Genomic DNA, 26,951 nt, shown 5'->3' with positions numbered 1-26,951 from the left:
GGGGAGTGGGAGAGGGAGAAGCAGGCTTCCCGCTGAGCAGGGAGCCTGATGTGGGACTCGATCCCAGGACCCTGGGATCATGACCTGAGCCGAAGGCAGACGCTTAACGACTGAGCCACCCAGGCGCCCTACCTACCTGGATTCTTTAAATACAATGTATTCCTATATTCTAAGTAAAAAGTTTCTCTTTAAGTCTCATGCAGATTCAGAAGTGTGAGCTGGTCTTGATCCATACTTACGCAGTTGGTGAAGACAGCCTTGTATCTGATCGTCCTAAAAAGGAGGTAAGTGCAGAAGTAATGGAAGGAAAGATCACTGTTATTTATTAATAATATGCGCTAAGAAGGGTTAGCATAAAAATGATCACATTGCCAACATTTTCTGCCAAGAAGATGTTTAGAGTTTTCAAAGCAATCTCTCTGGCAAAACACCTAGGTTGATTCTTTATGTTATAATTGTAGATGTTAAAATGTTTTCTGTTTTGCTTGCCTGTTGAAGTTTAATTAAATGTGTTGCAAAACCATACATAGTCTGTATTGTTCCTAAAATTTCAATTACTGTAATGGATTTCAGTTGCTTTAATGACTTTTTATTGTATAAAAATCTTTTTTTCATCATTAGAAAGACAATACACTTTTTAACAAAAATTTAGACTCCAATAACAAATTAATTTTACCTACCCAGAGGATAAAAGCCTAAAACTAATTTCTAATCTTGGTTTTACTTTTTAAATAAATTCGAGGGGCGCCTGGTGGCTCAGTCGATAAGCGTCTGCGTTCAGCTCAGGTCATGATCCCAGGGTCCTGGGATTGAGCCCCGCATCGGGCTCCCTGCTCCGCGGGAAGCCTGCTTCTCCCTCTCCCTCTTGCCGCTCCCCCTGCTTGTACTCTCTCTCTCTGTCATATAAATAAATAAAATCTTTAAAAAAATAAAAAATAAAAAAATAAATTCGGATAGTTTTAAAGGAAAAGATGAGTCTGTTGACTTTTAAATGGATTTGCATAACAATATTCTTCATTAGTGGTGTGTTTAAAAATATAGATGTATGTATTTATATAATTATATTAAATGTGTATGTTCTTATGTTCTGGTTTTTTCATTTAGCCTTAGTTCATATAAACATGTGAAGTATTACCTTAGTCTGAGTGTTTTATAGTTAAGTGGTGTTTTTAGGTCATTAGCTCTGTCATTGTTTTTAAGTGGTTTCCAGTGTAAGCCCTTTTTTGGTTAACTTTTTTCTGCCTCTTTTGATAATGTGGCTGCATGTTGGCTTTATTTTGTGATAACTAAAAATTTATTTAAACCAAATATTATACCCTGGACTGAGTGAAGGTTTATGTTATCTTGTTGTAAGTAACTTTTGGCTGCCTAATCACATTTATTGGTGACGCAATATGATGTTTGTGGCAATTTCCACATTCTTATTATAAGTAGTTTTATCTACGGGAGTTTTTCCTCTCCACAAAATTAATAATTTTTCTACAGTATTTCTCTGGGCCATTTCAGATCCATTTTGCATATAGATAAATAGGAGTAAAAATTATAAATTAAATATTTAAAGACTATTCCACTCTTGAGTTTCAAGAGGACAAAGACTTTGCCTATTTATTGCTGTATCTTCTAATAGCTCACATAGTTTCTGGCACATAATATAGTAAGTTCTTAAAATGTATCTGTTGAGTGAATGAGTGTATGAAAATTTTTTGCTAAAATAACGATCATAGTTAATTTATGGGCTTTTTTATTTTTTCTAAATTCTAAAAAGTAAAAACATTTTATTTCAATCTATAAACATTTTGGCACTAGGTCACACTATGTTAATGTTTTATGGGTTTTTTTAATACTTTTTTGTAGTTATCTCCTGTTTTAACCAGTGAAGTTCATAGTGTTCGTGCAGGACGGCATCTTGCTACCAAATTAAATATTTTAGTACAGCAACATTTTGACTTGGCTTCAACTACTATTACAAATATTCCAATGAAGGTAGGCAGCTCTTTTTCTTGCTATTTTGAAAGCTCTGCTTTGCTTTTTAAATATTTGTTTGACATGTATTATTTATTTTAATTGAACCTTAACTTTTTTTCCCCATATCATATTTTCTGTTTTGCTAGCCCACATTCAGTGTCTTTGACCAGGTCAGTACATAGTGAAAAGCAACAAGAAAGGATCACAGAACAAAATTCTGTATTTTTCTTTTTAGTAAAAGCACTGTATATCAGCTTTTTTGTTTTTTCCTATGTTCTCATTATTTTCATCAAAATATAATCTATATCTTAAATGATTACTTTTTCTGTGATTCTTTTCCTGACAATTATGTTAGTAGATTTTACTTTGCATCCTAGTGGATTTTTTATTTCCTATATTTTTGTTCTTTCTCATCTAGTATGAAGGTGTTTGTAACAAATAGGTCTGACAGGTAAACCTAGCTCATAGTTTTAAAAAGTTTATTATATTCTAGCTGAAAAACCGAAGATATAAGTCATATGATTTTACTAATGGATTTCCTTAGGAATCTGTTGGTATCTGTTCATTTCCATTATTTTATCATTTAGTTGCCTAGGACCAGCACAATGCCTGGCCCATAATAAGCTTCATGTTAATTTTTACTGAGTGGAGTTGAATTTAATTTTATTGGTTATGTTTGCAAATATGAAGTAGTCACCATATCTAAAAATTCAAATTGGCTTTAAATCCAGTTTCATTGTTTTGCCACCACATGATGAACACTAAATTTCATGAGAAATATGATCTGTTCATTATTAATTTCCTCCTATGCCAATGGCTGGCTCTTTAATAGAAATTGTAGCCTTATCTAATAGAATGGTTTGGATGCAGAAGCAATTATCAAGTAAATTAGCATAATATATTTTAATATATGTAATTTCATGAACTAGAAGAAAAATACTCTGAGGGTGACAGATACCTTGCTTTTTAAATTTGACCATATTTGTGTGCGACTGGTGTGACTCTTCAGTCTTTGTCTTTTTCTTGTAAATAGATAATATCGAAGTTCTTATTTAATAATTAGTGAAAACAAGTTACTAAACTTGTTTCTTAGTCTGTATTTTCTATTTTATATAACTGGTGTTTGCTAATTTCCTATAGGTATTTAAAGATGCTATTTCCTCCTTTAAACAACTATTTCACTTTTAATTTGTATAAACTATTTCAATTACATAATATGTATAAAATGTTTTGGCAAGACTGCATTTGGAGTAAAAAATCTAAAGTTCTGGAAGAGTCATTTATGTTAATTCTAATGTAATGTAAGAAAAATCATTAAATACTTTATTATTTACATATAGCTAGTAGTTTTTAAATAGAGTTCATATTGCCTTGGAAAACGATTGCATCTTTAAATAGATTAATTACTGAGCAAACTGTCCCATTATAGCTAATTTTTGTTGGGTATATTTTACCTCACTTTAAGCAAAAGCAAAACGAATAATTAATAACTTAATTATTTTGAAAATAAAACCAAGTTATTTTAAATTTTGCTTTAAGGAAGAACAACATGCTAATACATCTGCCAATTATGATGTGGAGCTGCTTCATCACAAAGATGCACATGTGGATTTCCTGAAAAGTGGTAAGAGATGTTGGAAACTAATATTTTGTAAGATCTAATATATGAAAGCATATTAACAACTTTGAGAAGTTTGTCAGTAAACAAACCTGATGGACAGTAGTTCATTTTTTTCCAAACTTGTTCCACAGTATTATCTATTAATGACCACGGAACTAATGTTCTGTAGAATTTTCCTCTGGGAAAACTAGGCTACTGGAACAAATACTGAGAAAGATCGCCATGATGGTCATGTCATAGTTTCTCTTTTGCAAGCAAACTACTTTGGGAAAGCAAAAAAACAAGAACTGACTTGAAAAAGTGATAGACTCCCAGCTTGCCTGCATAAAAACCGGTTGTTTTGAAATTTAAATTCGTTTTCTTGCCTCTAAAAATTATTTGAGTCAGTAGGTCTCATCACCAAAATCATAATTTCTGTAACTGTATCAGCATGGTTTGGAGGAGAAGACTCTGGAGATAATAGGTAAAAGTTTTAGCTAAATCTTTGCCACCAGCTAACAAGACCCATGTTTCTAGACTTGAGTTTGCACACTTCACTGAATTAAAGATGCTGATTAGATGAACTGTAATATTCCATCCATTCCTAAAATTCAGTGACATTGCCTTTAAGTTTTGACATTTGGTTAAATCCTTTAGAATGTTTTCTATGTAAGTCGATGCTATCAGAGAATTAAATGGTTGACTTTGATCATGTTGTATGCATCTTTTCTGAAGTTAATACTATTTCAACTAGTCATAACATTTGTTACATGTATAAGAAATCTTGAAATTAACCTAATACAGATTTCTAACACGAGAAAAACTATTAAGATAAATGGATATATTAATATTTAACAAAGGAATGTAAAGAACTTGTTTTTAAAAATATAGTATGTAGAAATTATTAAAAATCTGTGAGGTATTATCAGCTTTTGAAATATATATTTTTAAAACAAAAAATGTTAAGAGTGTTCTTTGTAACACAAAATAATTCTCTGAGATAGTTATTGACTGACCTGTTGTATATGTGACACATGGACACCATGTGTAAAAATGCTAGAGTGGCAGTAGGAACAGGGTGCTGTGGGAACACAGCGATTGCATGTGATTATGCCTCCATGAGTTAGGCAAGCTTTCCAGAGATGACATTAGAGCTGGATTTTGATGACTAAGCTTACACTTTAGCCCACATACCTTACCTGAGCTCTACTGCCTAATTTTATCTATTAGATGTCTCTCAGGCACCTAAAACTCAACATTCCCCAAACAACTAAGGAGCTCTGCCCCTTGAAGTGGTCATTGTGGTCTTTTTTTTTTTTCTCTTTCTTTCTTAAAATTTATTTATTTACTTAAGAGAGAGTGAGTGAGAGAGCATGAGTGGGGGGGAAGCCCTGAGGGAGAGGGAGAAGCAGACTCCCTGCTGAGCTCAATCCCAGGACCTGAGATCATGACCTGAACCACAGGCAGATGCTTAACCTACTGAGCCAGCTAGGTGCCCCTTGGTCTTCTAATGTTCCCTCTCTCAGTGAATGACCCTACTGTCTGCTCAGCTGTTTAAGGCAGAAACCTCAGTCATTGTTGAGACATCTGACATTGTTCATGTCTAGTCCATCATCACATTTTCTTGATTTTATCTACTAAGTATCTCTAAAATACATTCATATAACTGCATCTCTACTACCAGCCTATTATTTTCTTACCTAGTATCCCATAGTAACCCCCTAAATGGTCTGTTTACTCTTGACCTGCTAGCTAGAATAGCTTTCAGAATGCTAATCCTGACCCTGTTCTCCTCAGCTTACAATCTTTTATTGCTTTTCTGTTATCCTTAGGATAAAGACCCAACTGTTTAAATGTCTTACCAGGCCCTGCATTGCCTGGTCCGTCCTCCTTTCCATTCTCTTCTCACAACGTACTTCTCTATTTCAACCATGCAGACCTGAAACTCTTCATTCTCCTTCCTATCACAGTATCTTGGTATCTGCTGTTCTTCTTTCTTGCTCAAATACTCTTCATTTCCTTCAATTTCCTTCATTTCTTTGTTAATTTCTTTTTTTTTTTTAAAGATTTTTTTTTTTTAATTTATTTATTAGAGAGAGAGAGAGTGAGAGAGAGAGCGCAAGAGGGGGAAGGGTTAGAGGGAGAAGCAGACTCCCCGCTGAGCAGGGAGCCCGATGTGGGACTCGATCCCGGGACTCCGGGATCATGACCTGAGCCGAAGGCAGTCGCTTAACCAACTGAGCCACCCAGGCGCCCTCTTTGTTAATTTCTACTTATCCTTTTAGACTGAAACTAGTTTTCACTTCTCAAAGAAACCTTCCCCTAATGTCTTAGATTAGGTCAGATCTCTTTATATAGATGCTCATGGTACTGTATACATCTTCTTCAAAGCTTTGTCAACTTTATAGTTTGTGTTTGTTCATTATTATCTTATTAACATCTGTTCACTCCATTTTACTGTAGACTTCATTAAGGCAAAACATGCTCACTGTTACATCCTTTTATATTTTTACTTTCTAGACCCCTCATTTTATGTTTCTTCTCATAAATTCATTAGGATTCAGTAAGATCAGTTGTGTTTTAGATTCCTGAAGCCATCTTTCAGTATTTAACCATGTTATCTTATCATTTAATGGTGTCAGAGGGGAGCAGATGTAGATTTTTAAATTTTTTGCTATCGACTTTCAGTGCAGTGACTGAAATGATAAGATTAATTAATGAGAAATTTGGAGATAATTGAATATTTATTTTAATCAGAGCTAATATCCAAATTCCATTTGGTATTTTTCTAGGAGACTGTATAAAAATGATGTTCTCCCAGAGGTATTTTCTAGAGTTTTGGAAGTCTTGGGTTAACAGTTTGAAGCTTGTGACCTATTTAGTAATGTTTTGGAAGCCTTGGGTTAACAGTTTGAAGTTTATGACCTATTTCGTAATGTTTTTCTGGCTTATTCTTAAAGGTGATACCCACATAGGTGGCAGCAGTAGAGAAGGTTCATTTAAAGAAACGATAACGTTAAAGTGGTGCACACCCAGGACAAATAACATTGGTAGGTATTTTAAAGAAACTGAAAGAGAAAAGAATAAATGAAAGGTTCTTAAAATATATATTTATATATAGGGATCATTAGTTTCTTTTTGAATTTTTGTTTTTCATTGTTTTAGGGGCTCAGTGAACATTTTTTTTTTCTCTTTTAATTGTGGAAATATTCCTTTATATTCTTTCAAATCAGTGTTTTCTTCCATTTCAGAATTACACTATTGCACTGGCGCTTACCGAATTTCACCTGTAGACGTAAATAGTAGACCTTCCTCCTGCCTTACTAATTTTCTTCTAAATGGTAATTTTCAACATTTAGTTGTTTTGTCTGAGAATATTACAAGTGAAATTATTAGTAAGAAATTTGAAAATCTGAACTCTAAAAAGCTCTTTTCTTTAAGATAGTCTAAACATATTTTATCTCCCAAAACTCTTCTAAAGTTATGTAATCGTAAGTACTCTTTTAGCAGTTTTACTGATGTTTAAAAATAAGATGATTTTATGCCTTTCGGATTGTTGTATCTAAAAAAAGTGTTATTTAAAAAAAAAAGTGTTATTTAATATATAAGTATTTTTAATTTAAAAATTTGGTTGTTAGAGTCTAAGTTGATTTTTTTGGCAAAATAATACAGACTATTTTAGTCTTGAATTTTAAATTGCTAAGTATATATGGACTTCTTTTTTGCACAGTTTACCTTAATCATAAATAAATATTATATTTTCAACATTATACCATATGATTCTTAACACATAGGACTTCAAATCCATGGTTTCCTTGTGTGAAAATTTAAAAAAAATTATTAGAGTTCATTTACTAGATTTAAATTCTTAATTGCTTCTCCAGTTATTCTTGTGATCAACTAGTTTTGAAACCACTGATGTGATGGGTCAAAATTAAACAAAATTTGATAATCAGACTGTATAAAGTCCAGATTAAATAACCTTCAGTCATGTGAAATAGAAAGTAGTTATGATAACCATGCTGATATATAGAAGGTATTGTGGAAGTGAATGGAGACTTTGCTTTCTCCCCCAATATTGTGTAGCTTTGATAATTGGAGAGTTACCCAGCAGTTGTCTCACTTTTCTTCTTGATGTCCAGGGGAAAAATTTTATGTACTTGTATGAAGAATGTAACCAAACATTATTATATACCAGAGACCACTGTACTTATTTTGGAAAACTGTATAACTGTGTACGCTTGGAGTGACCAAGAGAAAGCTAAGGCTAGAATTCAGACTTCTAGGACTTGAAATGCAGATATACTGAGTTGGCCAATGCTACTTAAAATATGAGGTTTAATGAAATGAAAAATCTAGACATAAATTTTAAGGGAAAAAATAAGAATTTAAATTGAACTTCATCACTGATAGAATAATCTTGCTTTTGACAGGTCGTTCTGTTTTATTGGAACAACCACGAAAGTCAGGTTCCAAAGTCATTAGTCATATGCTTAGTAGCCATGGAGGAGAGATTTTTTTGCATGTCCTTAGCAGTTCTCGATCCATTCTAGAAGATCCACCTTCAATTAGTGAAGGATGTGGAGGCAGAGTTACAGACTACCGGATCACAGTAAGATTCTAATATTTATAAATTTTATGTTTTGACTCTGTCACCATTCAGCAAGTAGTTATTGAATGCCTATTACATTGCTAAGATCTGTGACAAAATGGGGTTTGGAGAAGTTGATGATATTATATTCTTATTTTGATTAGGTGACTTTTCTATAATACTTAGAAGAGCTACTTATCACTATATAGTCTTCCTTATGTATTCAGTGTATGGATAGCAATGACACCTGGAATTGTAGGAAAGAATGGAAATTGGTTTGAACTAGTATTTCAGGTGGAAGTTTATTTTCTGGTAACTTAATGGCAAATAAAAACATTTCAATATTTGGTTGCTGCTATTTTGAAATAATACTAAATTTTTGTTATTTAAAGGCATATGCGAGGAAGTTGTGTCTATTTTGGGTAGAAATTCTGTTCTGATTTTAATTTTTCAGTCCCCCTCCCCTCTTTTACATTCAGTACTTCATGGTTGTTTACTTTGAGGTAGTTGTGAAAATTAAATGTGATTACTGTATAGGACTGTACTTTGTAAATCACGAAAATGTTACATACTGCAGGTAATTATTTTTGATTAGGTTTTCCTTTATTATTTTTTTGTCTTTTTTTAATAAGGAGAAAACTAATATTTGTAGAAAATTTAGGGAATTAGATACCTTTTTTTAAATCAAAAACAAAGACTATAAATTACCTGTTATTCATCATTTAAAGATAACCGTTATTAACATTTTGATGTTATGTCAAGGTAAGCATTGGTATTCTAATATGATTAATCCCTTCTTTTATCTGTGTATGGTATAAAAGAGTTAAATTATAGAAGTGAAGAAAAATGAGTGTTCCTTGGTTTTTAAAAAGTAGAAAGAACCATGAATGCATTTATGTTTGAGGCTTTCTTCATCTCCACTGTAACAAAGGCTGATAGGCTTCATGTTCAAAAAGAAGGGAAAAAATTAGTAAGGGGACTGTTAGAGAAAATACTTAGTTGCATATCACAGGACAGAAGACATCAGGGAAACAGACTATTACATGTAATCCATACTGAAACATTAGAAAATAGTTTCTAATTTTATTTTATTTGGTTATCATTAGGATTTTGGTGAATTTATGAGGGAAAACAGATTAACTCCTTTTCTAGACCCCAGATATAAAATCGATGGAAGTCTTGAGATCCCCTTGGAACGAGCAAAAGATCAGTTAGAAAAACACACCCGTTACTGGCCTATGATTATTTCACAAACCACCATTTTTAACATGCAAGCGGTAAGTATTAAATAGTTTTCAACCTTTCTTCTAGATTAGTTACATGTTCTTTACAGATACCATTCCTTGAGCAAAGAATCAAATACATGAGTTTTCTACAGATAAAGAATTACTAATAGAAAATTGAAATGATGATTATAGGTCACCATGGTGATGTTTAAAATCAATTGATGTTCTCCCTAGATGCTTTGATAACTTGATTTTCAAGACAGATTTTCTTTTTATTTCTTAAAAAAATTCTAACAGGTAGTTCCATTAGCCAGTGTTATTGTGAAAGAATCTTTGACAGAAGAAGATGTGTTAAACTGTCAAAAAACAATATACAACTTAGTTGATATGGAAAGGAAAAATGATCCTCTGCCTATTTCCACAGTTGGTACAAGAGGAAAAGGCCCTAAGAGGTAGTTTTTTTCTTACTTTCTCTATATATCACATCACTTGATAATACTGTTTTTTAAGCTAACTTATTTCATATGTAAATTATATGGTTGGAGGTATATATATATACACACATATATACACATAGATATGATTGAGACGATATAAAATACAGAATAGCAGAATTGGATATTATAACTTAGGATTACACCATGAACTGTCTCGGAAGAAAAAGTCCATGTTTAATGATTCCTTTTTACTTTATTTTACCAGTAGCAAGTGACACTTCAGTTATTATTTAAAGAGTATTTCTAAGAACCTTATTTTAAATCTTTACTTCAGAGATGAACAATACCGTATCATGTGGAATGAATTAGAAACCCTTGTTAGAGCTCATATCAACAACTCGGAGAAACATCAGAGAGTTTTGGAATGTCTGATGGCGTGTAGGAGCAAACCCCCAGAAGAAGAAGAACGAAAGAAACGAGGAAGAAAGAGGGAGGACAAAGAGGACAAATCAGAGAAAGCAGTGAAAGATTATGAACAGGAGAAATCTTGGCAAGATTCAGAGAGGTGACCTGTTGATAATATAGTACCATGGTGTCTTTTGGCATATCACATGCTGCATAAAGCACATTCATACATTCATTTAATTTGTGTTTATTTCATTTTATAACTGTGATTTTATCATTTTTAAAATCTAAGATGTCTTGTTGGGGTTAAGAGTTGTAGGGACACCTGGGTGGCTCAGCTGGTTAAGCATCTGACTTGGTTTTTGCTCAGGTCATGATCTCAGGGTTGTGAGATGGAGCCCCAAGTTGGGCCCTCGCAGGGCAGGGAGACTGCTTAAGATTCTCTCCCTCTCCCTCCGCCCTTATCATGCTACCCCTGTGCGCGTGCGCACTCAAATGTGCGCTCGCTCTCTCTCAAAAAAAAAAGAGTTGTAATTTTTTTTTACTGTTGGGGCAAAGGTAGTGTTTAATTTTTTCCTAATGAACTTCTGAAAGTCATAATATACCATGTTTGGTATCAGTCTTTGCTTTATCTGTTATGAATATCAAAGACATGGTTTTATTTCTTTGTTCAGTAAATACTGAATGCCTTGGATGTGTCAAGCATTTGGTGTAAGATTCTTGCCCTGGGAGAAGGGACAGTGTTGTGGTAGAGATAGGCATGTAAGTTATTGATTATAGCAAAATGTGGAAGATGGGAGTATTTTGAAAATAATTTAGAAATCATATCATTTCATCCAAAAATAAGTAGAACATTTTATTCTCTTTGACCATAGAAGTTCATTTCTTTCTTTGGACTACTGAACTTCTGAAGCAGAATTAGCTCATTTTAAGAATGGGGGGAAAAGGTATTCTCGTTCAGACACCACTGATCTTTATTTTGAGGTGTTTCTGTTCTCTGTTAAAACTCAAAATGAGCTTGGAGTTTAGTTCTTAATTTGTGGAATGTAAATACATTTCCACAGCGTATAAACCAGGACACAAATGGTAGTAGATTTCTTAATCTTATTTGTAATTTGAAGTATTTTGTCCATATTTGTAAAAATTAAAATTGTGACATTTCTTCCGAAGATCACATTTCTGACATTTTTAAATTTAACTTCTTAAATTTTCCTCCCATTTTTTCTTACTTTACAGTAAGTATTACTGAATTACTCATATTATTATGATGAAGGAAAAGAGAAACTTGTGTTTAATTCATTAAGTTCTCTTACCTGATTTTAGGTTGAGGTTTATCTTTTGATTAGTTTCTAGGTTTCCTCTGTGAGAGCAGCTATCTTTTATTAAAACCAATTTGTAGAGTCTAGTTTAATTATTGAACCAGTTAGATTTTTAAAAATTTAAACTTTAAATTTTATTGTTTGTCCCTTTAAAAGATTAAAAGGAATCTTAGAACGTGGAAAAGAAGAGTTGGCTGAAGCTGAGATTATAAAAGATTCACCTGATTCCCCAGAACCTCCAAACAAAAAGCCCCTTGTTGAGATGGATGAAACTCCACCAGTAGAAAAATCAAAAGGTAGGGTAAGAACTGTGGTGGTAACTGTGTTTGTAAAAAGTTTTCCAATTTAGTTTTGTTTTCTGCAGTGTCATTTAATATTGTTGCATATGTGAGGAAGAGCTACTAACTATTCTTAGATGTTGTTTGGGAGATCCTCTTTATAGCCTTGGAAAATACAGGCAGAAAATATATTTGTTGGCATTAAAGGAAAAGTAGTGTCAATATGTTAAAAAAAAAAGAAAGAAGATAGAAGGAAGGGAAAAATGAAGGGGGGAAAATCGGAGGGGGAGACGAACCATGAGAGACTATGGACTCCGAGAAACAAACTGAGGGTTCTAGAGGGGAGAGGGTGGGGGGATGGGTTAGCCTGGTGACACGGGTATTAAGGAGGGCACGTATTGAATGGAGCACTGGGTGTTATACGCAAACAATGAAGCATGGAACACTACATCAAAAACTAATGATGTATGGTGATTAACATAACATAATAAAAAAAAAGTGTCATACCTTCATTAATGAAGCCTTTGGAAATAAGCATTTTTATTATAAAGTCTATGTTTTAAGAAATTTTAATTATGTAAACTGGAATTCATTTATGTGTCTGACTTTATACTAGGTATGCTAGGTTTATTGAACACAAACTCTTTTCCTTAAACTCCTACTTAGGGAAAGATCTAATATTACCCATCTAAATGTGGTGTGGATGAGTTTCAGTAAGGTATTATAAGTAATACCTTTTCATTGTAAAAAAAAAAAAAGCCACAATGTTTTAATTTCATTTTATCTCTTATTTATAGACTGAAATGCTTAATTTCTTCTTGAAGGAATTCTGGGTATCAGAAATATGAATTGGGTTTGGGAGTTCCTGAAATTGTAGGCTTTAGTTGTCTTGAAGATAAATTAGATTTAGTCCTTTTAGGATAAATGGCAAATGGTGTAACAAAGGACTGTCTGTTTTCTTGTCACTATGCCTCCCTAAGGCAATAAGACCTGGGGGCTGGCCATATTATGATTTTTGCAGCTCATCCTAGGGAGAAGCCTTGTTTGTTTTTTATATACTTTTCCTGTAGCGTATATATAATGTGATACATGTAAATATTCTCCATTCACTAATTTCTTTGAAGTCAGAGATAAGGATGATCTTGTCATATTTGCCTTTCAGGCATTTGCCAGAGTGCCTGGAAAATAAATAAATATCTGATACATTATTCTATTTCTCACAGGCCAAAATAGGCCAATTGATTAGGATGAGAAATTTAGGTTTAATCTAAACAATGCTTCGATGTTGCTTGGAAAATAGAACTCTAAAAATGATTTATTAGTGGTAGAGTTACAAGCAACCAAAATCCTATTAGTAAGAAAATAACTAAATAACTGTGTGTCCATAGGTTGGAATTTATATAGCCCAAGGATAATGATTACTGTTCCCTCTTGCTAATGGGTATCATTCAGATTTCAACTTAAGCAGTCTTTTTTCAGGAAGGACTTACCTGATCTCCATTCATAATTAAGTTAGGTGCTTCCATTGCCCCCCAGGATTACACTGGGGTAACACATAGAGTCCTGCGTTGACATTGCTTATTGACATCTTGCCTCTGCTACTAATCTGAAACATTTTAAAAGATTGGGCTTTTTATTTTTTAAGTAGGCTTCATGCCCGATGTGGGGCTTGAACTCACGGCCTGGAGACTCAGAGTCTCATTCTCTACCAACTGAGCCAGCCGGCTGCCCAAAATGCTGGGCCTTTTTAAAATTTACTGTTCAGGACACCTGGGTGGCTCAGTCTGTTAAGCGTCTGCCTTCAGCTCAGGTCATGATCCCAGCGTCCTGGGATCAAGTCCCTCATTGGCTCCCTGCTCAGTGGGGAGCCTGCTTCTCCCTCTGCCTGTCACTCCCAGTGCTTGTGCTCCCTCTGTCTCTCTCTCTGACAAACAAATAAATAAAATCTTTAAAAAAATAACAAGAAAAAATAATAAAATAAATTTACTGTTACATCACTACCACTCAATTTCCTGGTCCATAGTAGAAGTTTAACTATTACTTGTTGAATGAGTGAATGAATGAATATATAAGGTAAAGAAAAAAAAGCAGGCTACAAAACCATATATACCATGATCTCCATTTTATTTTTAAAAAGTTTGTATACACACATACACCTGCTTGTCACTTTATTTTTTTGTCACTTTAGATAGATCCCTGATGCTTCACACACTGGAAGCACTAAATAGAGTGGCCAGTATGAGAAGCAGCTTGATTGCAAATCGCTGTCTTTAACCCTCGTAACTTTCCTTTCAAGACTGGTACTTGAAATTTGTTTTTTCTTCCATTCTATTTTACAACCTAAGTCACATGTCTCTTCTGATCAACAACTTATATGGGCCTTTATTATATACTTCAGTTTCATCTGTTTTGGAAAATGACTTCCCAAGACTCTCCAAAGTAAATTTTGTGCCTGACATAAACTCTGCATATAAGGTTGGGCTATTCCAAACAGGCCATCTAGATTTGGTGAAAATCTCTTTAGCTGTCTTTGTATGATGCAGTAACAGAAAAACCAAAATGTAATTTTCTTGGCACTGAAGAAAGACTAGAATATTTATAGTTGTTAGAGCCAGGGGTATTATGGATGATTTTATTTCTTCCTTTATGTGTTGTTTTCTAAATTTTATCTAATGAACATGTATTAGTTTTATAATAAGAAAAAGAAAAGACTTGTTAATTTAGTTTTGGAAAATGTATATGCAGTAATTTTAACTCGTTTTGGTGTGCAATTCTGTGAGTTAAACAGTTCCACCACCCAGAAGATTCTCTGGGACTGCCCCTTTGTAATCATCTTATACTCTCCTTACCTCCAGTCCCGCATAACCATTGATATATTGCTCTTCCTATAATTGTGCCTTTTTCAGAATGCCATATAAATGAAATCATAAAGTATGCTGCCTGTTGAGGTTGGCTTATTTGATATAGCATAATGCATTTGAGATTCATCTGTATTGTGTGTTTGTCAGTGGTTTTTTTTTGAACCCATTGTATATAACTAGCTTTATTAGTATCTGCCAACTCATTTTTCCAAACTGGGTGTATCATTGTGCATTCCCACCAGCAATTAATGAGAGTTCTGGTGGTTCTGCATCCTCGAGAGCACTTGTTGGATTTCTTTTTTTTCTCCTCTGATAGGTATGTAGTGGTATTTCATGGTGGTTTTCATTTCTGTTTCCCTCATGACTGATGTTGGTGAGCCTCTTTTCATTTGCTTGATTTCCATCTGTATATATTTCTTTAATAAAGGGCTCATTCAGATATTGTTATATTTAAATTGGGTTGTCCGAGAGTTTTTTGTTGGATTTTGAGAATTCTTTTATTTTTTCTGGAAACCATGCTTTGTTGGATATGTGATTTGCAAATATTTTCTTCCAGTCTGGTTTGTCTTTCTCCTAACAGTGAGTTTTGCAGAGCTGGAATTTCTAATTTTGATTAAGTCCAGTATATCAAAAATTTTTTTATGGTTATGCTTTTGGTGTTATCTATAAGAAATCTTTGCATTACCCAAAGTCAAAGAAGTTTATTCCTACATATTTTTATACTTAGATTTTACATTTAGGCCATGATCCATTTTGAGTTTGTTTTTTAATTTTTTCCATATGGTGTAAGATATGAGTCAGTGTTTTTTTTTTTATGTAATGTCCCAATTGTTCCAGCAGCATTTGTTGAAAAGACTATTTTTTCTTCACTGAATTGCCTTTGTACCTTTATCAGATATCAGTTGATTTTATATGTGGGAATCTATTTCTGGGTTTTCTTTTCTGTTCCTTTGGTCCATGTGTCTGCCCTTTTGCCAATACAATACTGTCATGATCACTATAAGCAGAGTCTTAAAATCAGGTAGTGAGTCTTCTTTTTTCTACTTTTCAAAATTGTTTTGGCTATGCTAGTGCTTTGCCTTTTTTTCACGTTGTGCAGGGAAGAGAGAACATAGCAAGCTTGAAACTGTTATCATTAAGATAAAAGCCTGCTTACAAGGTTGGCCCTTGGTTGGCATCCGGAAACTTGGCTTTTAAAACATTCCCTAAATGATGAAGTTATTTTGTTTTACATCTGAACTGAACACTTGCCTTCCACCTGAGAGTCTGGACTTTTGGTAATTGTAGTTTGGTAGAGAATGCTTTTGGGTCCAGCTCTTAATAAAAACCCAGGATTCTGAGTCTTAATGCTGGCTTTCCCGGCAGAAATTTTGTACACACATGGCTGCATTTTTGCTGCTGGAAGGACTATGCACTTGGTGTGAACCCTCACTGTAGGGAGAGAGCATGGAAAGCCTGCAAGTGGATTCTTCTGTCCTTTGCTTAGTGTATCTTTTGCTCTTACACTGATCCGGCTGTGTATTCTTATTCTGTTGCTGCAGTGATTCTTAGCTCAGACTGTAACTTTATGTTTAGGTACTTGAATCCTTCCAGCAAATCACCAAACTAGTAGCTGGTCTTAGGGAACCCCTAAACATTTAGAATAAGGGAAAGATGATATTGCTTTAATTATATAAAATGAACAATAGAATTAAAGGTGAAATTTTTAAATTTGAAAATTTGAAGTAATGAATTGTTCTACCTTTTTCCTCTTCTTTCACATGTAACACCAGGGCCAGTGTCCTTATTATCCCTGTGGAGTAATAGAATCAATACTGCCAATTCTAGAAAACATCAGGAGTTTGCTGGACGTTTGAACTCTGTTAATAACAGAGCTGAATTATATCAACATCTTAAAGAGGAAAATGGGTCTGTATTATTTATTGTAGAAATTGGTTTTCTTAATTGCTTTATTATAAGTTAAAGTAATAAACTCTGCTTGTTTGTTGGGTTCAGCAATTTTTTATTACTAATATAATGAGTTGATACATGTTACTTATAAAGAGAAAAAATTAACTGCTTTGATTCTTGGTACTTATAAAAGACTTGATTATATTGATCGTAACCCTGAAAGTATTTACTCCTTAGAGGATTTCATTGCTCAGTAAACATCATAGAGGGAAAAATCAAGGAACACTTAATGTACAATACTGAATCTTATAAAAAATGGGGGAAAATACTTTTCTATTAAGTAATACAGTATTAGGAATGTTGATTTTAATTGAAGAAGTCTCAGGTATGATTATTTTAATATCCTTTTATATCCTCTTGAAAATGTATTGGTAAAGGAGTTTCTTTAAGGGAAAAGGAAATAAATTTTTGACTAAATGGTAGAGGTTTTTTTCCTTAGTTTTAAGCTTGAGTGGGTATCATGAAAAAAGTGACTTTTGAAATGAAACTTTGGGAAAGTGACTTTATTTCTCTGAGCTTCAGTTTTCTCTCTGTGAAACAACGAAGGTAGAGTAACCAGAGGGACCCTAACTATAGTCATTTTCTAAAGGACTGATGTTCTTTTGTCCTATGAATATATAGAGTTTAATTTGATGTGAAAGTTGGAGAAAAAATACGGTAGTTACTGAATGTTTTGTTTTACCACTCATTTTTTCTCTCTGTTTTTCAGAATGGAGACAACAGAAAATGGCAAAGCCAGCCGGCAGTGAAGAATGACTTGAGGAACTAAAATTTACTATATTGCATACATATTTTGGGCAGAATTTGATATAAGTACTTTTACAGCAAGATTGTATAGTTATGTTGCCTGGACTGGTTTTTACATTTTTAAAATATTTCAACTAACTTTATCTTTTTTGTATTAATTGTAAAATTGGCACATATATCAAAAAATATACATTTGAAATTTGTCCTGCCAAATCACACAAATTTATTTTATGGTAAAAGGATGTTCCCTCTGGAAATGTTTTTTAAAAAATTCTTAGGCTTCTCTTTTGCCAAATAAAACTATTAAAATTTCTGAAATGCAAAATATTGGAGTGTTCTTTTAGAAGAAATAATTCATTTGATGACTAACAATTTTTAGAAATTAAAAAAAACTATGAGGATTTAGGTGAGATTTGTAATATTTAATATAAAATCTTTTCTCTTAGTCTGCAACGTATACAGTGCTTTCCCAAATAAGAATGTTGTTTTTGTTTATTTTATATTTTACTTTATTTTGTGTAGGTGTTGGCCATTTAAAAGCAGAATTTAAATTTACCCATTTGAATAATGTTGTGTTTTTTTCCTGCTAAAAGTATACTGTCCATTGACTTTTCATATTGAAGAGAATCATAAAGATTACTTCATAGACTCAGAAGAAAGGAAGCTACTAGGTTGGTTGTTTTTAGCCCAGGATAGAATCTTGGTCTCCTTACCTGTCAGAAATGTCATGGTTATATGGTGTATGTTTGGTGAGACTTCTTGTGCTTCTTCATCTGGAGGCTCATAACATGCTACTAGAAACATGTTGTTTCAGTGTTAAATGCTAATTCTAGGCTTGTCATTTTTCCTTGAGTGTTTAGTAGAGAAGGACAAAAGCTTTGTCTAAACATAGAGATTCAGTATTTTCTATTAAAACTACTGGTGTTTAAACAAGGGTTCAGTGGGCTCCCTTGTCAAGCCAGTGAAATTTACATTGCTCTTATATCAACTCCTGTCTTGGTCCCAGCCCTTGCATCTGTCCCCCCCAAGCTAGAGCCATTTTTATCCTTACTGCCATGTGTAAATATACACCTACGCACAAGAATGACCAGGCCTGGTTAGCGCCTTGAAGATTTAAGGAGCTATAATCCAGTCCTGAATTAATGCATTATATATAATTCTGTTTGGGTTCTGATCTTTTGTGTCTTATTCTTGACACCCAGTTTTCAGCTTGTGCCCACTTGGGGTCCCTGGTTTATTTCTTCATCCAAAAGCTTTCCTTCACAATGCATCTTCAAAGGCTGGGATGCTTTTGTACTCTTGACTTATGCTTTTCCCTTTCCAGTGTGCTAAGACCATGCTACTTGTTGACAGTCTTATCTACATCACACTCTCCATTTTTAGGTACTATTTATGAACTGTTGTTACTGTGCTCTACCAAGGAGTAGGGGAGCTATTTCTATGGCTGCATTTAGAACTGTGCCAGTAGCCTTCTGTATTATCCCATGTTGTTGGTTGTCAACATTATCTAGCTAATTCATTCAACCTGCTTAACTCGATGTCTTTTGAGCATCTCCCAACTCACCGCCCCTACAGAGGGTCAGGCTATACTTGGCCTTAGGTGGAGATACACATTCCAGCCTTTTGATGAAAGCGACCATTTTAGGACAAACATAGAAGAATGACTGTTAGTTGTTGGTTCTTTTGGAACAGTAACCATATTAAGGACTTACTAGTCAAGAAAAGTAGAATTTAAATTTTAAAAAGTTACCCATTCAAAACTGGAATCTAAGATTAAGTCCAGACTTAATGATTGCAGGAATCAAAGTTACCCTAGAGAGAACAGGTGCACTTTAAATTAAAAGATTCTGACAATAGCATCATGGTAGCAAAAGACATCCCTCATTTTTGTCTCTTCCCACCCCCCAAAAACAAAAATTTGGCATTCACCCAAGACAAAAGTGCCTTTCAGGGAAGTGCAGGATCCAGCATCATATGCCAAAGAACCTGGGAGGAGTGTCGCCTACCTGTGTGTCAGGTAATAGGTAGACAGATCTTGGTCCCAGCTATGGACCATGAACTGAATCCAGTCTCTCTCAGCCATGGTCCAGGAACCCTAGAATATACTACCTGAGACAATTACCTATGGACAAAAGAGCCTTTGTGGAAGTCCAGATTTCTGGAGAAGTTTCACCGGAGCAAAAAAAAAAATATATACAAGTCTGGACACATTGAAGTGGGTGTGAGAAAGAGCTTGACTTTACCTGCATCACCCTTCCTCCAAGGCAGCACAGCCTAAGGCTGAGAGAGACCTCAGCCTATTATTTGTCCCACAGGTGAAAGGGAGAATGTGTGAGTATGCACCTGGCTTTCCCAGCTGTGCAGGACACTGCCAACGGGTCTCCTTTCTCTACTCATCCAGAGTACTGAATCGTGAGGTACATGACTGGGAGGCAGAAAAAAGCTGGGAGAGCAACAGAACTCTTGGAGGGCCTTGAAGAAATGTGGATCCTACTGACTGCATTCAAACTCTTGGAAGAAACACAAGCTGTTGGGAATGTCTCACCCATGGCTCCCCGCAACTGGCCCATGGACAACCCCCAGCACTCCACATGCCTCAGTCACACCCCTACCACTCTGGCCACCTTGCTGTGCACACTCCTGATGGCAGTTGTGAGAAATCTGATAGCTAGCTAGTGAACACATGCAGAAAGCTGGCTCAAATCTGCAGGCCAAAGAGAGATCACAAACTTTAGTGTCACATTTGGGAAAATGAGAGAGGCTGACAGCACTCTGCCCAGTGCATTGCAGGATACAGAGAAGGCATACAAAGCTAAAAATGTTGCCACAAGGGGGAGCAAGAAGTGTGGACGATGTACCCATATATGGTCTGAGATAGCCTCAGAACCTAGGAGGGCTAAGAGTATCTATCACTCCAAAGGCAGTTAGTAAAGATTGGAAGAGTTGACTGCTACTTGAAGAGCAAAGCTATGCAAAATTTCCAGGCACATGAAAAATCAAAGTAACAACCTCACCAAGGGATCACAGTCTTTCTGTAACTGAACCCAAAGACATGGAGACCTATGATTTACCCAATAAAGAATTCAAAATAACTGTTTTAAGAAAACTCCCATGAGGTGTAAGAAAACACAGACAATTCAACAATATCTGAAAAACAATACATGAATAAAATGAAAAGTAGAACAGAAAAATCAAAGAATGAAAAATTCTGGAGATGAAGAATACAATGAATGAAAAGGAAAACAATAGCATCAATAGGACATCAATCAGAAGAAAGAATCTCTGAGTTAGAAGACAGGGACTTTGAAATTATCCAGTCAGAGGAGAACAAAGAAAAAGAATGAAAGCGTGAAGAAAGCCTCGGTGTTCTATGGAATGCCATCTAGAGAACCAATTCGTGAATTATTGGAATTCCAGAAAGACAAGAGTAGGAGAAGGGGCAGAAAGGAGCAGAAAGCTTATTTAAAGAAATAATGGCTGAGAACTTCCCAAACCTGGCGGAAAATTTGGACATCCAAATTTATGAAGCTCGTAAGTCACCAAACAAAATTAAAGAGATCCTCTTTGAGGTACATTATACTAAAACTCTAAAAAAATCAAAACCAGGGAAACTTAAAAGCAGCAAGAGAAAAAAGGACTGTAACTTTCAAGTTAACCCCCATAAAGTTATTAGCAGATTTCTCAGCAGAAACCTTACAGGCCAGAAGAGTGAGATCTAGCAGGAGTGCTGAAAGAAAACAAAACAACTCCCCCACCCCAAAAAAACTGCCAAACAGGAATACTTTGTGGCTAAGCTGTCCTTCAGAAATGAAGGAAAGGTAAAGAATTTTCTCAGGCAAAAGCTGAGGGAATTCATCACCACTAGACTTGCCTTATGAGAAAGGCTGAAATGAGTTCTTCAAGCCGAAATGAAAGGACGCTAATTAGTAACATGAAAATATATCACACACCGGGAAAAGTAAGAATATAGTCAAATTCAGAATACTCTAATACTATATACTATGATGGAGTGTTATCCACTTGACTTAAAGGATGAATATTAAAAATAGCTATAATAATTTGTTAATGAACACAAAAAGAAGTAGGGTATATCATCAAAAACGGTGAGGGGGAAGTAAAAGCATAGAGATTTTGTATGTGATTGAAGTTATCAGTGTAAAATATGCTGATATACCTATAAGATTTTTTTATTATGTTAAGTCATCATATAGTACTTCATTAGTTTTTGATGTAGTGTTCCATGATTCATTGTTTGCGTATAACACCCGGTGCTCATTGCAATACGTGCCCTCCTTAATATCCATCACTGGGCTAACCCATCCCCCCACCCTCCTCTACCTATAAGATATTTCATGTAAGCCTCATAATAACCACAAAGCAAAAACCTACAGTACATTCACAAAAGACGAGAAGGGAATCAAAACAAACCACAACAGAAAATCATTTCACAAAGGAAGGCAGCAAGAGAGGAAGAAAGGAATAAGAGAACTACAAAACAGCCAGAAAACAATAAGATGACATTAGTAAGTCCTTACTTATCAGTACTCTAAATGTAAATGGATTGAATCCTCCAGTTAAAAGACACAGTGGCTAGATGGATTAAAAAACTAGACCTACAGGGGCGCCTGGGTGGCTCAGTCATTAAGTGTCTGCCTTCAGCTCAGGTCATGATCCCAGAGTCCTGGGATCAAGCCCCACATCAGGCTCCCTGCTCAGCGGGAAGTCTGCTTCTCCCTCTCCCACTCCCCCTGCTTGTGTTCTTGCTCTTGCTCTCTATCAAATAAATAAATAAAATCTTAAAAAAAACCCAAAAAAACTAGACCTAGGGATGCCCGGGTGGCTCAGTCAGTTGGGGGTCTGCCTTCAGCTCAGGTCATGATTCCAGGGTCCTGGTATGGAGCCTCGCATCGGGCTCACCACTCGGTGGGCAGCCTGCTTCTCCCTCTGCCTGCTGCTCCCCCCTTCTTGTGCTCCCTCTGGCAAATGAGTAAATAAAATCTTTAAAAACATAAATAAAAAATAAAGGATGATGAATGTCTAATTATAAAAACAAACAAAAAAAACAAGACCTAACTATATGTTGCCTACCAGAGACTTACTTCAGTTTTAAGGATATACATAGGCTCAAAGTGAAGGGATGGAAAAAGATATTCCATGCAAATAGAAACCAAAAGAGAGCAGGGTAGCTATACTTATATCAGACAAAATAGACTAAGCCAAAAACGGTACCAAGAGACAGAGAAGTTTATTGCATAATGATAAAGCGGTCAATTTGATAAGAAGATAGAACAATCATAAATATATATGCACCCCAAATCAGACTACCTAAATATATTAAGTGTATACTAATTGATCTGAAGGGAGAAATAGACAATAATAGGGGATTTCAACTACTGGACAACTCCAGATGGAAAGGAAATATTTGACTGGAACCATATTTTAAACCAAATGAACCAACAGACATATATAGAACATTCCATGCAAGAGCAGCACAAAATACATTCTTCTCAAGCACACATGGAACAGTCTCTGGATAGATCACATGGTAGGTCACAAAACAAATCTTAATAAATTTAAGAAGATTGAAATCATACAACATATATTCTGACCACAATGATATGAGACTGAAATCAGTAACAAAAGGAATACTGGAAAATTCACAAATATGTGGAAATTAAACAACACACCCATGAAAAGAAGTCAAGGAGAAATTTAAAAAATATGTTGAAACAAATGAAAATGGAAACATACCAAAACCTATACTATTCTGAAGAAGAGAGAAGTTTGTAGTAACGTTTACATTAAGAAAAAATATCTCAAATAAGCAATCTAACTTTACACTTCATGGAACTAGAAAAAGAACAAACATACCCCAAAGTTAGCAGAAAGATCAGAGCAGAAATAGAGGTCAGAAAAACAAATAAATCAACAAAATCAAAAGCTGGTTTATTAAAAGCAAAAAAATTGACAAATCTTTAGCTAAACTAAGAAAATGAGAAGACAGATAAATAAAATTAAAAATGAAAGAGGAGACATTACCACTGATACTACAGAAATACTAAGGATAATAAGAGACTACCATGAACAATTATGTGCCAACAAATTGGATGGCCTAGAAGAGATGGGTAAATTCCTAGAACCATATAACTTACCAAGACTGAGTCATGAAGAAATAGAAACTCAGACCAATAACGAGTAAGGAAATTGAATCAACAATAAAAATCCTCCCACAAAGAAAAGCCCAGCATCAGATGGTTTCATTGGTTAATTCTATCAAAGATTTAAAGAAGTAATGTCAATCCTTCTCAAACTCTTCCAAAAAATTGGAGAACACTCCCAAACTCATTCTGTGAGACACCGTTATCTAAGAAACTACATCTGATGAATATAGATAGAAATTGTCAACAAAATATTAACACAATATTAGCAAACAAAATTCAACAGCACATTCAGAAAAGGATAATTTATACACCATGATCAAGTCAGATTTATCCCTGGGATGCAAAAATGGTTCAATATATGCAAATCAGTAAATGTGATACACGACATTAATAGAATGAAAGAGAAAAATCACCTCAATAGATACAAAAAAGCATTTGACAAAAAAACCATCCTTTCATGATAAAAGTGCTCAGCAAATTGTGGATAGATCTGATATGGGGTTAACATAGAAAAAATATAAAGACCTCATAAACTCAATAGCAAAAGAGGGACTGAACAGACATTTTTCCACAGAAGATATACATATGGCCAACAGTACATGGAAAGGTGTTCAACATCACTAATCACCAGGAAAATGCAAATCAAAACTTCAATAAGATATCACCTCACAACTGTTAGAATGGCTATCACCAAAAAGACAAAAGAGGGGCACCTGGGTGGCTCAGTAGTTGAGTGTCTGCCTTCGGCTCAGGTCATGATCTCAGGGTCCTGGGATCGAGCCCTGCATTGGGCTCCCTGCTCAGCGGGAAGCCTGTTTCTCCCTCTCCCACTCCCCCCGCTTGTGTTCCCTCTCTCCTGTGTCTCTCTCTGTCAAATAAACAAAATCTTAAAAAAAAAAAAAAAAAGACAAAAGATACTAAGTATTGAGGAGGATGTGGAGAAAATGGAACCCTTGTAATCTGTTGGTGGGAATGTGAATTGGTGTAGCCACTGTAGAAAACAATATGGAGGGGGTGCCTGGGTGGCTCAGTTGGTTAAGCGACTGCCTTCGGCTCAGGTCATGATCCTGGAGTCCCGGGATCGAGTCCCGCATCGGGCTCCCTGCTCGGCAGGGAGTCTGCTTCTCCCTCTGACCCTCCTCCCTCTCATGCTGTCTCTCATTCTCACTCTCAAATAAATAAAATCTTTAAAAAAGAAAACAATATGGAGGTTCCAAAACAATAAAAAATAGAACTACCATATGATCCAGCAATCCCAATGCTGGGTATATATCCAAAGGAGATAAAAACACGATCTTGAAGAGGTATCTGCACTCCCATGTTCACTGCAGCATTATTCACAATAGCAAAGATATGGAGACAAGCTAAGTGTCCATCAATGGATGAATGGATAAAGTAGATTTTTTTTTTTTTAAGATTTTATTTACTTATCAGAGAGAGAGAGAGAGAGAGAGGCAGGCAGAGGGAGAAGCAGGCTCCCCACTGAGCAAGGAGCCCGATGTGGGACTCTATCCCAGGACCCTGGGATCATGACCTGAGCTGAAGGTAGACGCTTAACCGACTGAGCCACCCAGGCATCCCTAGATATGTTATTTATATACGATGGAATATTCGTCATGAGAATGAAGGCAATCCCGCCATTTGACATAACATGGATGGACCTTGTGGGCATTATGCTAGGTGAAATAAGTAGGGCAGAGAATGATAAATGCTGTATGATATGTTGGGGGGGTTGGGGGAAATAGGGAAATGCCAGTCAAAGGAAACAATCATTATAAATTATAAGACTGGAATAAGTTCTAGGGACCTAATGCACATTGTTGTGATTATAATTAGTAATACTGTATTATATACTTGAAAGTTGCTAAGAGAGTAGATATTAAATGTTCTCACCACAAAAGCAAAATGATAATTATGTGATGTGATAGAGGTGATAGCTAATGCTATGGTGATAATCATTTTGCAATGGATACGTGCATTAAATCAAGTGTATGCCTTAAACTTACCCAATGTTATATGTCAATTAAATTTCAATAAAGGTTGAAAAAAGATTCTACCTACTTAAATCTCCTTTAATTATGTAATCATAGTGTAAGACAAAATAATGACAATCCTCTGGGGCACTTGGGTGGCTCTGTCTTTAAGCGTCTGCCTTTGGCTCGGGTCATGATCCCACCGTCCTGGGATCAAGTCCGCATTGGGCTCCCTGCTCAGCGGGAAGCCTGCTTCTCCCTCTCCCACTCCCCCTGCTTGTGTTTCTGTTCTCTCTCTCTCTCTGTCAAATAAATAAATAAAATCTTAAAAAAAATATTCACAATCCTCTTATTATCATCACCTAATATGTTTGACAAAAACAACAGCCATAAATATTGTGAGACTTTACGCCACAAAGTTCCATTTTATTTTCATCTTGTTCAAAATCATTATATGGACATGTACAAACATCGTTATAACTTAATGTAGCATAGACTTTTTTAATATTTGGATTGATTGACATTGATGCTTCATGTAAGTATTAGGAATCAGCCTGCACAATACACAGTTTAGTTTTGGAGGAAGGTCACCAAGTGTTTGAATTCTTGAATACTGCTCTTGTATTCCTGACTCTATGGTACACTTAGGTACCCTTAGCTGAGGACAAAACAGTCTATGGTATTTTGTTCAAGATTATTTTATGAAGCAATGAGTTATTTGCTTTGTTATTACTGGCACATTTCAATTAAAGTCACAAGTACAATTGCACCTATGTAGAGGACAAAAGTGTCCAGATGCTAATTTTGTTATGGACATGCTGCTAATGTGAGCAAATCTAGAAATTTCCATATTATTGTAAAGATTTGGAAACTTTGGGATCTAAATTTATACTTATCAAGTTTGATTTCATTGAGATCTCTATTTCCATAATTAAAATGAACACATTTGATTGAACCATACGAAATTGCCATCTTTATGTGCAAGACATAATTGAATATTGGCAATTTCATATGGTTCAATATAAAGACATTTATTCACTCTGAATATTCAAGAGAAACTACAAATATAAGAATTTGTGTATATCAAGAAATAAATTCTTCCTAGTGAAAGGTGAGAACTTAATTTAGTGTCTGCTGAGAAGTGTTCCATTTGTAACATTTTAAATTAATTCCGTGGGTGCTCTAAATCAATTGAAAATGAAAAGCTCTAAGAGAGAAAAAGTGATATTGAGTTAAAATGCCCCTGTAATTTCTTTCTTAGTAAGAAATGGGGGTAATAACAAATCTATTTGGATTAGAATATTAAAAGTAGAGACAAAATACTGTTCTGTTTAAAAACTGATGCCACAGGGATGCCTGGGTGGCTCAGTCGGTTAAGCGTCTGCCTTCGGCTCGGGTCATGATCCCAGGGTTCTGGGATCGAGCCCCGCATCGGGCT

General features: G+C 35.0%; 2 protein-coding genes across 6 annotated transcripts in view; both read left to right on the top strand.

Annotated features, from left to right (window-relative positions):
- INTS13 (integrator complex subunit 13) overlaps positions 1-17,704 on the top strand; it is a 27,621-nt gene extending 9,917 nt beyond the window's left edge. The window contains exons 6-17 of one of the 5 annotated variants that reach the window (XM_081819053.1): positions 194-284; positions 1,855-1,983; positions 3,505-3,589; positions 6,526-6,615; positions 6,799-6,906; positions 7,999-8,177; positions 9,263-9,433; positions 9,680-9,834; positions 10,154-10,384; positions 11,700-11,839; positions 16,455-16,590; positions 17,342-17,704. In XM_081819053.1, coding sequence (XP_081675179.1) covers positions 194-284; positions 1,855-1,983; positions 3,505-3,589; positions 6,526-6,615; positions 6,799-6,906; positions 7,999-8,177; positions 9,263-9,433; positions 9,680-9,834; positions 10,154-10,384; positions 11,700-11,839; positions 16,455-16,590; positions 17,342-17,381 — 1,555 coding nt within the window. In that variant the 3' untranslated portion in view covers positions 17,382-17,704. The remainder of the gene's footprint in view (positions 1-193; positions 285-1,854; positions 1,984-3,504; positions 3,590-6,525; positions 6,616-6,798; positions 6,907-7,998; positions 8,178-9,262; positions 9,434-9,679; positions 9,835-10,153; positions 10,385-11,699; positions 11,840-16,454; positions 16,591-17,341) is intronic. The other 4 variants (XM_031033102.2, XM_081819054.1, XM_081819055.1 and 1 more) reach the window with 4 other exon arrangements.
- The window catches only part of ITPR2 (inositol 1,4,5-trisphosphate receptor type 2), an 838,078-nt gene that overhangs the window by 294,161 nt on the left and 516,966 nt on the right, over positions 1-26,951 (top strand). The window lies entirely within an intron of this gene.

The sequence above is a fragment of the Leptonychotes weddellii genome, chromosome 5, assembly GCF_054177405.1.
Source record: "Leptonychotes weddellii isolate Sample4059 chromosome 5, ASM5417740v2, whole genome shotgun sequence".
In the NCBI taxonomy this organism is placed as follows: domain Eukaryota; kingdom Metazoa; phylum Chordata; class Mammalia; order Carnivora; family Phocidae; genus Leptonychotes; species Leptonychotes weddellii.
The sequence above is the reverse complement of the archived record's forward strand: the minus strand, read 5'-3'. Positions and strand labels throughout refer to the sequence as shown.